The 15943-nt window shown below is 37.9% G+C and overlaps 2 protein-coding genes across 2 annotated transcripts; one reads left to right on the forward strand and one right to left on the reverse strand.

Annotated features, from left to right (window-relative positions):
- Nucleotides 1–445: 445 nt before the first annotated feature.
- Nucleotides 446–2023, forward strand: LOC114804160 (uncharacterized). The gene is made up of 2 exons (XM_029041240.2): nucleotides 446–1742; nucleotides 1807–2023. The coding sequence occupies exons 1-2, from the start codon at nucleotides 573–575 to the stop codon at nucleotides 1909–1911; spliced, it is 1275 nt and encodes a 424-aa protein (XP_028897073.2). The 5' UTR covers nucleotides 446–572; the 3' UTR covers nucleotides 1912–2023.
- Nucleotides 2024–2572: 549 nt separating this feature from the next.
- On the reverse strand, nucleotides 2573–5569 carry LOC105213638 (geranylgeranyl transferase type-2 subunit alpha). Its single transcript, XM_011186604.2, has one exon. It carries the CDS (start codon nucleotides 5453–5455, stop codon nucleotides 3980–3982), a length of 1476 nt encoding a protein of 491 aa, XP_011184906.2. The 5' UTR covers nucleotides 5456–5569; the 3' UTR covers nucleotides 2573–3979.
- Nucleotides 5570–15943: the final 10374 nt, after the last annotated feature.

Raw genomic sequence — 15943 nt, forward strand, 5'->3', positions numbered from 1 at the left:
CTTCTGACACCAATTGTAACGGATTTCCAAAATCTGCCGTTTACTCTAAAACTCTACCCTGAGTTCGATCACTGGATTGTCAAATAAAAGTCACACTTTAATGGCTATACACTAATCTTTATTTCTAATTCCTTATAACTTAACACTTTAGTACTCAATACTCTACTTTACAACTCTAACTTATAACTTGTTTACACTTTGCTCGACAACTCTCTCCTTAGAATTGTCCTCACTCGACAACTCTCTTATCAGAACTGTGTCTTGCTGCCAGCCCGGCAGCCCTTATATAGTCGATTGCTAACATGTTATCGTCACTCGAACATTCTGGCAACTACGAATTTCGATGTCTAGATACATCTGGCAAGTTATCGCCTTCGATTGTCTATTCTAGTTTGTTCTGGTGCCATTTTCGTTACAATATTACCATTTATTAATTCTTTCTCGATGGCAACGCCGAAATCATCCCATTTATCGATTCTATATTCAAATCATCTGGTGTTTGTAAACAATTGGATACCGTCAACAAATGTGAAGCTAAATTTATTCTCTATTTGAAATAGCAATTTTCAATTATGGATAACAATAACCAACTGATCAAAGAAAGAAAACCACATTGTGAAAAGTTATCTGAAAATTATACAAACCTATTGATCTTAAATAGGGACTGTTGGCTTTTAGTTTGTGATTTACTGTCTTGCCAAGATATATTGAATATGTCCAAAGTGTCACAATCCATAAGAAATCTTATGCAGTATATTGTGCTACCTTCGAAATTTAAAAAATGGGAAATATCCTTTTCTCGCGACACTATTAGTTTAGATGACTTTAACTTTCTTCTAAGTTCGATTTATACGACCGTTCAAGCACTACGTATATTGTTTCTACCCGATCGGCATTTTGAACTTTTGAAATCCTATCGTTTCCCAAATGTCACTGAATTTCGTATTACTTTATCTCGACCCATGGTTGAAACTGATATATCCAACCTTTCCAATGTATTTCCAAATTTGCGATGTTTTTCACCTCATGGAATCTGCAGTAAAGCACTAGAACTATTCACAAATTTAGAAAATTTGACGCTGACAGGCTGTAGAAACTTAAGCAAAAATGATTTTGGGCGAATACTGTTAGCTCTTAATTTGAAATCATTGACGTTAGACGTTTTTAAGAAGGTCACTCCTTTGTGTCGGGAAGAGCTCTTAAAATTCTGTAAGATTGAAGTCTTAACTCTCAATCGCATTGAGCTGGGGTGGATTACATTATACGATGAACATAATGCAGTTACATTTGACAACCTTAAAGTTTTAATAATAACAGGTGGCCTTAATGAAACAACAGAAGTAGATAAACTATTTGAAAATATTCATTCGATTGTGCCTCGAGCTATCAGTTCTATTGAAATAGCCAACGTTTCCGCTGATTTCCTTTATACATATCTGAATCCACGAAAGTACTACTTTTTGAATCTAGTAAAAGTTCTAAAGTTTATAAATATCGCCATCTTAGACGATGTATTTGGTGCACCTAGTAAGTATAAAGGTCTAAGGCAGCTTTATTTTTTCTATTGTCACACAGCGATGAACTTGGACGTTTTAAGCATTATTTCGAACAGTCAGGAATTAGATGTGATTAGCTTTGAGCAGTGTGATATGTCTCATATTGTTATAAGTAAAGCGTACATAAATCAATGTTTATGTACTCGGAAAAAGCCAATCATATTGAATTGGTATTCCTCAGAAAAGGTAACTCATAAAAACACCAATGCTGTGATTTTGTAATATCTAATTATTTTGCTTACATTTACAGACTCCCGATGTACATTGCTGTAATAAATATGAGCATTTAATAAAATTAACCAATAAGTCACATCTTTCGAGTAACTATGATTCGATGACAATCATATTTAAGTAGTATTTCTATTCTAATATAATTTTTATCGAGTTATTTCAATATATTTATAAACTAGCTGTTACCCTGTGCGCTTTGCTACACCTAAATCGATTAAAACTCTTAAGGGTTTTTACTTTGTGTTTTATTTATTGTTATATACTGTTACTTATTTATAAAACATATTGGTAAACAACATTTTTGGTTTTTCCACCTGGCGCGTAAATGAATAAGCACCTTGGTGTTCCCACTCTCGAGCATGCGACGAACAATTGGCCGTGGGAGAAGCACGGTTCTTCCAAATTGACGGCGCACACTTGAAACGTTTGCCCTTGCGATTTGTTGATGGTCATCGCAAAGGCAAGACGTACTGGGAACTGCAAGCGCTTAAATTCAAACGGCATGTCCGTTGGAATCATGGGAATGCGTGGTAAGAGTACAACTTCACCTGCTGCCTTGCCATTTAGTATTGTTGCTTCAATCAAATTTGGCCACAATTTTTTGACTGAAAGTCTTGTGCCATTACACAAAGTCGGTGGCTTCAGATTTCGTAGAAGTATAATGGGTGAACCGACTTTCAGGACCAAACGATGCGGTGGCAGACCGGGGGATCCAAAGAATTCAAGAATTCAGTTGGATAATTGACTATTTCATCTTGATTCAAAACGCTATCAATCGATGTACATGTTGTAGCTTCTCCTGGCAGTTTTTCTTGAATGGCAAAATTGATTTTGTTGACGTGTACATTTTTCGGTGCCAATATTGCGCGTTCACTTAAATAATCGTTGCGTTGATAGTGTTGAACAATATTCGGAAATACACTTTCAATCAATTCTTCTTTCGGTTGTAAAAGTGTACAAAAGTTGTTCGGCAATGTGTTCAAACCGGTATCATCGATTGGTATTTTGCCTTCGCCAATGTCCAACAACTACTTCGAAAACGCCGCTGCGGATCGATCGTTTTGCAATTGGACTCGCATGTTGATGGTAAGAGTCAGCCTTTGAACATTTCTCCACAAAACTGACGATTTTAAACATGCGTTTATTTCGTCTGCAGGAGTTGATCGAAGAATGACTGGCAAAGTTCACCGAAAATCGCCGGATAATAAGACTAATGCTCAGCCTAAAAGTTTTGTTAGCCATTGGACACTCATCCCATAGAACTATTCCAGCTCCTCGCAAAACTTTTGCCATTGCTGAATTCCTCGATATGTTGCACGTTGGTGTTTCAACGACTTGGATGTTCAACAGTAATTTCAACGCAGAATGTGCTGTTCGGCCGCCATCAAGTAGAGTAGCAGCGATGCCTGACGAAGCAATTGCCAGCGCAATTTTCTGCTGTGACCGTATAGTAGCAAGAATCAAAGAGATCAGAAACGTTTTCCCTGTACAACCGGGCGCATCCAGAAAGTAGAATCAACTGGCGTTATTGTCAACCGCTCGTGTAATCTTATCATAAGCATTTTTCTGCTGAATATTCAATTTTTAATGTTAGCTTGTATGAAAGCACGAAATTCATTGCAATCGTATTGTTGTTCCCGTTGAAGCTCATGGTCAAGCATATCAATCGCTGAACATTTCATCGGCAAAACATTATTTCATGAGAATTTGTATAAGCGGGAAGTATAATTTTTTTTTTTTTGCAAAACGTGCAATGCTACACACATTAAATTTCTTATGTTCACCCTCCACACAGACCCCAATCACCCCTGAAAATTTCATTGAAATCGGGTAAGCCGTCTAGGAGGAGTATGCGAACAGGAAGTTTTGCCACTTAATTTTATATATATAGATTCCGTCTAAGAAAATATTTTAGATATTGATATACCTAGTTTGTTTAATAATTAAAGGTAATAGAAAAGAAACTTATTTAAATGGACGGTCGATTTTATATTTCAGAAAGTAACTGCAAGCGGTTAACCCTACTTTCCCTTGAGGTTGTGTTAATTCAAAATAAATACACATTTAAATATTGTAATGGGTTTCATAAGTTTGTACATTGTTAACTTATATTTAATATGCTACTTTTAAATATAATGTCATTATTTTTACTTATACATATATACATATGTATGTACATATGTATATTTTTATTAGAGTTTAAATGCACCGAATCCTTGCAATAGCTTAGTATCACTATATTTGATTAACTTTTGTGATAGAAGAACTTTGCCTGCGATGCACAAATACTGGGGATAGAAAATCGCATTTAAATGCTCTGCATTGCGAAGGTCTAATTCTTTTGGAATGTCTTCCGAAACTGACCAGTCCAATAGATATTTCTCCAATGTCCATTTAGATGCAATATCTTTGTAGTAGTTCTCACGTAGTGAATCAATTTCCTGAAGTTTTTGCAAATATTCCAACGACTTATCGTGATATTTCTGAGAGTCTATGGCGCGCATTAGTAAAGAAGATGTCAACAAAGTCCATTTACTGTCGGGTTCGTATTCTAATAAACTTTCGCAAGACTCCAGTTGCATCTGTAACTCGTTCGAAACACTTTCCGTAAATGCAAAGGATTGGTTTGGTGGTTTGAAATAGAACACGCTCTGGTTGTATCTCTTTAAATTAATTTGCTTGACATTGATGTCAGTAATGTTTAATTCCAAAATGTAATGCTCATTAGCATCATCTAACATTAGTTTATTATCGTTTAGTGAAGATATCCATGTAGTATCTGATTTAGTGCCGTTAATGGAAAGCCAATTTGCAATTTTCTTCTTTATATTTCCTTTGGAATCAGTTATCACAACATCTTCTTCAGTTATTATAATTGGATTTGTGAATGATAGCACTGCATGGTTATTATCGCAGCGAAAAGCACACACATCTAATTCCTGTCGAGAGTAACCCAATAACCATCTTTGATAAAACCATGCACTGCTATCATTTGGATCTGTAAATGCGGCCGTAAGTACCATTTCCAATTCTTCTTTCAGTTTTTCTTCACTCATTGCGCGCTTTGGTTGTGCATCACCTTCGTAAGGATACAATTGAGGTAATAATAAACTACGATGATGCCATGATGAGTAGTTGGAGAAATTAGCTTTTATTTTCTCTGTGCAAAAATCTAGTTCGTTTTGCATGGCTATGTTTGCCTTTTCAACAACGTAGCGACGATAGTCCCATGTGTGAAAATTACGCTCATCCATTTTCAAATATTTAGTACAAAGCTGCACTTCCCGCTCCCAATTGGCATTAGGACAGTGCTCCAATGTCCAGCATCGATGGTGCCAGCCGTTATATGATTTAGGATTTACTAATAAACACTGTTCGCTGAAATTTAATTCCGTATCGTAGATTGCTTGCTTCTGATCTACGTCCTCAATATTCAATGATTTATTTTCGACACATTCACGTCTAATATTCCATAATGTTGAGACATCTGGATTTCTAAGTAGTATTAGCGAAGTGAGCTGCAACATTTCGTCATCCAGTTGTTGTAATCGCCGTTTCTCCTGTATTTTTCCCATTGCGGCTCTATAGGCTTTTACTTTAAGTATTTGTTCCTTTTTCTTGCGTTCGCGTTCTTCTTCAGTAGTACGAACTTTCAGCCTTCCGTGCATGTTGGAATGATTTTATTATTATTTTTATTTGAAGTATAATTAGATGTTTTAATCAATTTACTGAGTCACTGATGCTGATAAAATGATATCAACTCCAGAAATTGTAACAGCTGACAATACCTTTTTATCGCCGAATTATCGATAAACCAACGCTGCCAGATAGTACAAATACAAATATTTAGGGTGAACACGCATTGTTAGACAAGTTATGCTCAAACACGCAGGGTCTTTTCGCATGTTGCTTACTTTGCATGTAAGGTTCTGAATTTGTAATGAAAGTCAAAAGTCTGATAGAACTAATAAGGATATATATTTTTTTCCTGTAAACATTGGTATACGAGCGATATTAGGCACTTATGCTACCGCTTCTTCCAATCATTGAGGCACTTTTTGTGATCACTTTTAGCTATTTTCAGTGCATTTTAGGACCTCGCGTCCTGAGCTACTATTTCGAAGGGAAAAGTTAAAAAAATAATATAGTGGAACTTCTCTATCACCATGAACCACAAAAAAACTTCGAGTTAGAGAGACTTCGAGCTATAGAAATTTTCAATTCGCAAAAAGTTTTATTTTAATACGTTAAAAATATGTATTATGTCATTTTGTTTGTTGCACTTTCCTATTGTTAAGCTCTTGGCGTCTGTATCCCATCCCAACATACCAAAACGCTTCGGAAATAACTTGTAACAAGTTGCTGCCCTAAGCCTTATGCTTAGAAAACTGTAGTGACTACTGTTGTGAAAGGCTTTTTAATAATTATAGAATAAAGAAAAACGATCCCTCGCTATAAGCTTAGTAGTCGAAGTATACAACAAGCTTAGAAGTCTAATTATTGAACAAGCTTACTGAAACAATAGTTTTCTAAACATGCTTACAATAAGCTTAGTTTAGCAAAATTTTTTTAAGCTTGTGAAAATTTTAAAATAGTAAGCGTTTTTAAATTGTTGTATTGTTATTTCTCATTCATTTCATTTCATTTGAGATTACAGTTGAGCTAATTTTTTTGATTTATATTTTTCTTTGCTTTCTTGGCGGTTTTTGGCAAATTGGAAGAAAGACTTTGCGTTCCGGATGAATTCATCCTCTTCGATTCCAATAGAAATTGCAGCATCTGAAAAAAATATGAAAAATAAATTAATATATACATCCCAAAAAAACATTTAAGTATTTACTTCTAATTGATTTCGATGTACTTAGGCCGCGTACACTTTTTTTTTGCTTCGTCCCTTTCCAGCAAAGTTTTTCCGCCAGTTCATCGACCAATAATTTTCTCCAACAATTTTTGGTAAAGTTGGACTTTTTTCCAACAGTTTTGAGTTCCATATCCTTTGATTAAAAATAAGAAAAAACAAATGATTGATTATCGAACAAATTAATTTAGTATTTTAGTAAACTTACGAATGAAGCAAACAAATTTGGATCTTCCTGTAGCTGTTTTTCAAAATTTAAAAAATCCTCCATTGTTTGAAATGGCTGTTGTGGGATGACCAATTCTATCTAATTCATTTTCCTCAGAACTGTAAATTTCATTTTCTGTTTCATTGATTTCATCACAAATAATATTTGCTTCACTAAAATCATTTTGACTGGAGCTGGTTGCAATATCCTCATCTTCATTATTCTTTTTTTTTCTTTTTTGCACTTAATAACAAACTAACAACTTCACTAGACTCATTACGAACACTCTGTTTTATTTTATATGGCATTTTAAATTATTTTAAGATGTTATGTTCACTCTCACCTTATTCACTTCGTATAAAATTTTACAATGACAATGAAAAATGTGAAGACGCTGACAACGGCGCGACAGAATAACGGTAAACGAAACAGTAAGCTTTGGAAACTGTATTGAGCCTAAGTCTGTTGCAAGTGTTGTAGCAAAACTGTAGCGAGCGTAAGTTTTTTGTAAGTTTCATGTACACAACAGAGCTACAAAACTATAGCGAGGCCTAAGTCAATTACAATCATATTTGTTATGTTGTTACTATGTGAATCATTTTTCAAGCACGTTTATAAAAGTATTATTATTTTATAATTAAATAAACCTTTCATAAATATGCTTATTAAATGTTTTCGACAAATCATTACAATAAGCTTATTCTATAACTCTATTGCCGTTCGCTTATAGAAAGGTTTATTGGGATGCTTTTGTTACATGGATTTATATCATATTTTTTATTCTCCTCCATACGATATAGAAATACTCTTTCAAAATCGATTATAAAATTTTAAATTTTGTATTATGCCCTGGTCGAAAAGTTCGATTTATGGAAGGAAATTTGTATGAAATTTGACTTCTATTGCCAATCCAAGAGTTCGAGTTATGGAGAACATCGAGTTAAGGCAGTTTGAGTTATGGAAGGAAATTTGTATGAAACGATTTCTAAACGCTATTGCCAATACTAGTTATGGAGATCTTCACATATCTTCTTGTGATTTATTACTGGATGGTCCTCAACTGAGCTGGTCAGTCACTAGCAATTGTGCATTCGCAAATCTTACTGACCCAATGTAAATCGCAAGAACTCTACGTAGTTCTACGCCCTCAGTATATTTCTATAGTTGTAGAAGTCATTGTCCCGTCGGGATCTACTCTGTAAAATCAAAAAATTTTTCGGGTGTAAGCTGCTGAAGTTGCCAGTAAGAAGATGAGGTGAAGTAATCGCATTATCTCCTTCTAGAATGCCTCCCGTTTGCGAGATCGAAACTAAAATTCTTGATTCTCACTTTTATGGATCTCACACCTTCGAGAACTATGCCGATTTGTAGTAGGTTCATAGTGACTTTTCGAGTCTTAATATCCAATTTAGGGGCTTTCCTGACTTCACAAAGGGCTGTCCTTACATTCTAAGTGTGTTCCTCCTCTTATGGGGAATAGCCACAGAACTAACCTAAGTATTAAAAATACAGTTGAATTTTTTGGTGGAAAATCCTGATTTAGTAAAATTGTATTGTGGACAAACTAAGTCCTATTTTAAATTTTTTTTTATGAAAAAAATATTTATATAATTAAAACTTCTTTCTGTCTTATAGATACATAGATAGATAGAAGACTAATTTCGGAAATTTTCAACAAAAAAAATTAAAACTCCTCCATTGTGACGTTATTTCTAATGACCCATCGGAAAAAAGGTGCATCCGCGTTCTCAGCATAACTCATGAATTGAAAAACAAAAATAAGTGTTTTAGGTAAGACCATAAACTCGTGCTTGAACGAATGAAAGACAAAAAAGTAAAAATTGGAATTTTGGCAGACATTTTTCCAAAAACTTTCGATCAAATTTGCTTGACATTTTGTTTTTTTAATAGTTGTAATTAATGGAATGTAATGGAGGATGGGATCATGTGTAGAAGTTCACGCAAGTGAGGAAAGTTTTTGATTGTCACTCACTTGGGAGTGGCCAGAAACGATTCTTCTCCACATGGTTCAAGCAGCTCACGACTTCCGGTTTTAGACCAAGTATCCTCTGGGTAGCCAACAGACATCCGTTTGAAGGCGAGCTAAAGTGAAAAGGCGAAGCCCGCTTATGCGGTTGTGCGTAGGGTTTGGGACCCACCACATAAAAACACCCCCCAATGAAAAATCTACGAAAGCCTCGGATGAGACACCCCCCTTTTGATGACGACCCCTGCAAACGTTTTAAGGATAATGATATAAGGGCATGCACCTGGAATGTCCGGACCCTTAATTGGGAAGGTGCCTCTGCCCAGCTGGTTGATGTCCTCATACGACTTAAGGCTGACATCACCGCCATCCAAGAAGTGCGATGGACGGGACAAGGACGGAAGAAGGTGGGTCCTTGTGACATCTACTACAGCGGCCATATAAAGGAGCGCAAATTTGGTGTTGGATTTGTGGTGGGAGAGAGACTCCGTCGCAGAGTCCTGGCATTCACCCCGGTGGATGAACGTCTAGCCACAATCCGCATCAAAGCGAGGTTCTTCAACATATCGCTGATTTGCGCCCACGCCCCAACGGAAGAGAAGGACGATGTGACCAAAGATGCTTTCTATGAGCGCCTAGAACGCACCTATGAGCGCTGCCCCCGCCACGATGTAAAAGTCGTGCTTGGTGATTTTAACGCCAGGGTGGGTAAAGAAGGTGTCTTTGGCACAACAGTCGGAAAATTCAGCCTCCATGACGAAACATCGCCAAACGGCCTGAGGCTGATCGACTTCGCTGGGGCCCGAAATATGGTAGTCTGTAGTACCAGATTCCAGCATAAGAAAATACATCAAGCTACTTGGCTGTCTCCTGATCGAAACACGCGGAACCAAATCGATCACGTTGTGATAGACGGAAGACATGTCTCCTGTGTTTTAGACGTGCGTACGCTCCGAGGACCAAATATAGACTCGGACCATTATCTGGTCGCAGCGAAGATACGCACCCGCCTCTGTGCAGCAAAGAATGCCCGTCAACAAACACAAGGAAGGTTCGACGTCGAAAAGCTGCAATCGCAACAGACAGCCACGAAATACTCTACTCGACTTGCACTCCTGCTCTCTGAGAGCACTCATCAGCATCTCGGTATAAGGGAACTGTGGAACGGCATCTCAAACTCACTGCGTACCGCTGCAGCCGAAACAATTGGTTTTCGGCAACGACAAAAAACAAGCTGGTACGATGAGGAGTGCCGTCTCGCAGCGGAGAGAAAACAGACTGCCTACCTCGCAACATTGCAAACGACCACAACACGTGCGGGATGGGATAGATACCGAGAGCTGAAGAGGGAAGCGAGACGCATTTGCAGACAAAAAACGAAAGAGGCCGAAATGCGTGAGTACGAAGAGCTTGAGAAGCTGGCAGACAGAGGGAATGCTCGAAAATTTTATGAAAAAATGAAGCGACTTAACGAAGGTTTCAAGACCGGAGCATCCTCATGTAGAGACCAAGGTGGTAATCTGGTAACCGATGTCCAGGGCATACTGGGATTATGGAGGGAACACTTCTCCGACCTGCTGAATGGCAGTGAGAGTACAACACCAGGAGATGGCGAGCCCGATCCCCCAATCGATGACGATGGAACAGATGTTCCATTACCCGACCATGAAGAAATTCGAATAGCAATTACCCGCTTGAAGAACAACAAAGCAGCGGGGGCCGATAGATTACCGGCAGAACTATTCAAATACGGCGGCGAAGAACTGATAAGGTGCATGCATCAGCTTCTTTGCAGAATATGGTCGGAAGAAAGCATGCCTGACGATTGGAATCTCAGTGTGCTCTGCCCAATCCATAAAAAGGGAGATCCCACAATCTGCGCCAATTACCGTGGGATCAGCCTCCTAAATATCGCATACAAGGTTCTATCGAGCGTATTGTGTGAAAGACTAAAGCCCACCGTCAACAAACTGATTGGACCTTATCAGTGTGGCTTTAGACCTGGAAAATCGACAACTGACCAGATATTCACCATGCGCCAAATCTTGGAAAAGACCCGAGAAAAGAGGATCGACACACACCACCTTTTTGTCGATTTTAAAGCTGCTTTCGACAGCACGAAAAGGAGTTGCCTTTACGCCGCGATGTCTGAATTTGGTATCCCCGCAAAACTAATACGGCTGTGTAAATTGACGTTGAGCAACACCAAAAGCTCCGTCATGATTGGGAAGGACCTCTCCGAGCCGTTCGATACCAAACGAGGTTTCAGACAAGGTGACTCACTATCGTGCGACTTCTTTAACCTGATGCTGGAAAAAATTATAAGAGCTGCAAAACTAAACCGAGAAGGTACAATCTTCTACAAGAGTGTACAGCTCCTGGCGTACGCCGATGATATTGATATCATCGGAAGCAACAACCGCGCCGTTTGTTCTGCTTTTTCCCGCATGGATAAGGAGGCGAAGCGAATGGGTCTGGAGGTGAATGAGGACAAGACGAAATATCTCCTGTCATCAAACAAACAGGCGGCGCATTCGCGTCTTGGCTCCCACGTCACTGTTGACAGTCATAACTTCGAGGTCGTAGATAATTTCGTATACCTGGGAACCAGCATCAACAACACGAACAATGTCAGCCTCGAAATCCAGCGCAGAATAACTCTTGCCAACAGGTGCTACTTTGGACTGAGTAGGCAATTGAACAGTAAAGTCCTCTCTCGACGAACCAAAATCAAGCTCTACAAGTCGCTTATCATTCCCGTCCTGCTTTACGGTGCAGAAGCTTGGACGATGTCAACATCAGATGAGACGACACTAGGAGTTTTCGAGAGGAAAATTTTGCGCAAGATTTATGGTCCTCAGAACATTGGCAACGGCGAATACCGCAGACGATGGAACGATGAGCTGTACGAGTTATACGACGACATTGACATAGTTCAGCGAATAAAAAGACAGCGGCTACGCTGGCTAGGTCATGTTGTCCGAATGGACGAAAACACTCCAGCCCTGAAAGTGTTCGATGCAGTACCCGCCGGAGGAAGCCGAGGAAGGGGAAGGCCTCCACTCCGTTGGAGGGACCAGGTGGAGAGCGACCTGGTTACACTTGGGATCTCCAACTGGCGCCGAACTGCGAAGGAGAGAGACAGGTGGCGCACTATCGTCGATTCGGCTATAACCGGCTAAACGGTTGCAACGCCAATCACATACAATTAAAAAAAAAGGAAATCCTTCGTTAGAGCACGAGTAAATTGTATCTCAAACGCCTGTGAAAAATTTCATCAATATCGGTTGAGTAGTTTTCATAAACATTTGACAATTTGAAAACACGGTTCAGGTATTAGAGTTGGAGCGCACACCTTCCAAAGGCTGTATCTCCGAAACTATTATTCGGATCGACTTTAAAATTTAGGATAATATTCTTGAGATGTTGTAGAAATTAATAAGCCAAAAATAAAAAAAAAATCGATTTTTTGAACCCACGAAACCCATGAATGAAACTCTGAAAATTAAAGTGCGAAATTAGTTCATCCAACTGTCTCCCTTTTGTATTTAAAACCCGAAAAGTATGCACGTGTGTATGAAAACCGCGATCAACAAAAGAGGGATTCATACGAAAGGATAAAAATTAGACTCAAAACAATGACTGCCTATCAACTTGTATTTTTGAGCACGTCGATAATACCAATATGTCTGTATGTATGCATGCATTGACAATTGTTTGACAGCTTGGCAGGATGCAATGTGTGACACAGGCCCTCCGAGTTTGTAGCACCATCATTTGAATGCATATTATTGTCGTAGATAGCCATAGACAGCTAATTGCTATGTGAATATATTAAACAAGCTTCCGCAGGAACTACGTTCATTTCGTCTCTGAACTGATTAAGAGCGACTATAATTATTACTAGTTGATGTTCATCTCATGAAGATCGACTGGAATTAACTAATAGAAAATGCATGACACCGAAGTTCGCTAAATGGAATTTGTGAAATCCTTACGTTGGCCTCAGAGATTTTCACTGAATGTCAATACGGACTACGACAAATCCTTACGATATCCATTTTATAAGAATAAATACTTCTCCTAAATATCCAATATATAATCGACAATAGTCGATATTATCTAAAGCTAATGCAAAGCAAAGCCTGAATTTTGCAAGTATAGCAAGAGTAAAGTTAAATTATTTACTTTAATTACTTTTCTGCTTCACTTTATAATTTGAAATTAAGAAAAATTAAAGACCCTGCTTCAAATTACATACACAAAGAGTCCGTTCCTATGACAGTCAACTATAGTACTTAGTTACTTAAACCAAAGGCAATCTGAATATTCAATCAAAGTTTCAACTTACAAGGGCTCTACCCTGTAGTTCGGTACCATCGGAGAAGAGCTATCGATATAACTAATTCCGAATCATTAGCACCGGTCCCAGCCCGATTACATGCAATGTTATTTGACTAACGATTTTTACATTGCAATGTCCTACGAGAGTAATCGAGCGGTGCGACTCTGCATTACCAGTCACTGGTGAAAGGACTAGTTCCAAAATCGTTAGTGAATCGCTAGCACAGAATCACTAGCGTTTTCGTTAATTCAAAATGGCCAGTGATTTGACTAATTCGGACACGCTAGAGGTTTCATTAATTCAAAATCACTAGCGATTCTAGGTTCTACGCCTGAGAAAAACTTTTGAAAATAACACTTTTACAAAAAATAAAACAAATGTTTACGAAATACAAAGAAATATATTTATTTAATTCATGTGCAAATATTCTTATATTACTTATAATAATATGTTTTCAATTATATTAAGTATATACCTGATCTATGGGTAGATAATCCCGCGATTGTTCTATGGTTGTAGAGATGGGTGATCTCCGGTGATTTTGTTGTTGTTTGTGATGATCCGGTGTTGGCGCCTCCGTCCGTGGTTTTTTTGCCTTCTTCTGTTGTTGCGTTCTTAATCTAATTGTATTATTTTTTTCACCTATTAAATTAATTTTCACTCTTTTGCACATTACTTTTTCACTATATGTAAAAATATTCTATAATTTTCCGTACGCAAATTACGCATCTTCCTCTTAATCGGAAAAATGTGAAATGACGCGTCAAATTTTTTGAAAAAAATTGTGTGACAAAAGAAACTAAAGAGAGAGAGAGCGCGAAATGAAAAAAACAACTCAGAGTAGTGTTTTTAGGGGTGGGTTTTGCCAATTCATTTTTCGAGTAATGCCTCGTTGCATTACAAATCATTAGCGAAAAGACTAATTACTAGTAATGCATGAAATCGCTAGTAGGTTTAGCGCTCTAGTAATCGCTTGACACCAGCCGAACTACTGGGTATGTATAACACAGGCACACAAATACACAATCGCATATGTATTTATCGTATTTATAGAGAAGCTGGCGAGTAATACATTTTGTTGTTGTATTCAAACAAACTTGACCACATGCTTACTTGCCTGCGATATGCATTTACTGCTTACTGACTTTGGCTCAGATTACACGGGAATTTCTTCGAACCATATTTTGTTTTGTTCTGTGTTTCTCTTATTATGCCACAATCTCCCCTCTGCTACTGTTGCAGACTCTGCCTTTCTTGTGATCCGGTATTAAAGTTTAAATTTCATGCCTAAATTTGTTAACCTCTGGACAAGTTGAATTCATTTGCAGTATGTGTTCTGAGACTTTGGTCTTCATCAGTTCCCTTTGTAATGTGGATTTCTATTTCATGCTGTTCTCATTTCACTTATAAAAGGAGGAGGTTATCAAATCGTTTTGTATGGGATGCTTATGTATAGAGTGATGCATGAAACCGGGTTATATAATTGTAAAAAATTAATCATGATAGGAAGAAGGTTGCGACATATAACACAAGATTTCACTCATTATAGATATTACACATATTAACCGATCTAGACGGCATATTTAAAAAATCGAATATTAGGTATTTGGAAGCTAGAGGAAGCTATGACCCGATTTTACGAATTTTTGGCACAGAGGCACATTTTTATAATGAAAAATATTCTCTAAATTTCCATAAACATTTAAGAGATTTACCGATACTTTCGGTAACAAATTAGCGACAGGCAACGAGCAATATCACGCCCATGTAGCCCATCTCAGTGTGATCCTCTGTACCAAATTTCATAATCATAGCTTTATTTAAGGTTTAGTTATAGCACTTTACAGTTTTTAAGATTTCAATGTAGCAAAAGAGTGCATCAACACAGCGTTTAACCGGGTCTAGAGGGGGAAAACCTCGTATAATATTTTTTCCCGCTTAGTGATGCGGGACTCAGAATGAACATTTATATTATTAAACACTGAGATTTCTAAAAATAATTATTTTATAAAATCGGCTACTCTGCTCGGCTCAAATATTCTTTAGCACACAGACATCCGATCGGATTACTTTAAAGCGACCTCTATATACAAATGTAAGTACGCATGTGGTGCAGTGGCTTCTATAAATTTGCATTGTCTTGTTTCTATTTGCTGGCAAAGAGGGTCTTTGGGTCTTTCGCTGCTCTCTTTTCTCTCATTGTCCAAATTTATGGATGTGTGTATGTGTGTAAATGTAAGACTACTTATGTAAGGGCGCTTAGTGTGGCAAATGTGTCATTAGGCATGTTTCACTGTTTCATGCCCTCTTGTCATGCACAAATAATTATAATTTAATACACTTGCCGTCCAACCCTCACTTCGTGTCGCGCAAGTATACTCCCTGCTGTGTACTTCTCCGAGCAACAATTCAGTGCGTGCGCTTATTTATTTTTGCATGCGGACGAGTCATCTGCACTCTGGAGAATTGTTCGCATCCGCTTTTGTGAAACGAACGTCGCCGAGGACAGCACAGACGTGTGCTTGGCCTGAATTTTTAACTTCAGCCATTTGGCGGACTATGGCAACGTCATTGTATGGATTTTTGATGACCTCGCTGTTCTTGTTCCCCGTTTCGTTTCGTTTTTAGTTTTGATGAGGCTACAACGTCTTGCTTGCACCTATTTTAATTAACGGTAATTAGTAAAGTAAAGTTGACAGTATAAGGAATCTACATACATACATATGTATGTTCGTTTGCAATAACAACAAAGTCGTGT

Source organism: Zeugodacus cucurbitae, chromosome 2 (assembly GCF_028554725.1).
Source record: "Zeugodacus cucurbitae isolate PBARC_wt_2022May chromosome 2, idZeuCucr1.2, whole genome shotgun sequence".
NCBI lineage: Eukaryota > Metazoa > Arthropoda > Insecta > Diptera > Tephritidae > Zeugodacus > Zeugodacus cucurbitae.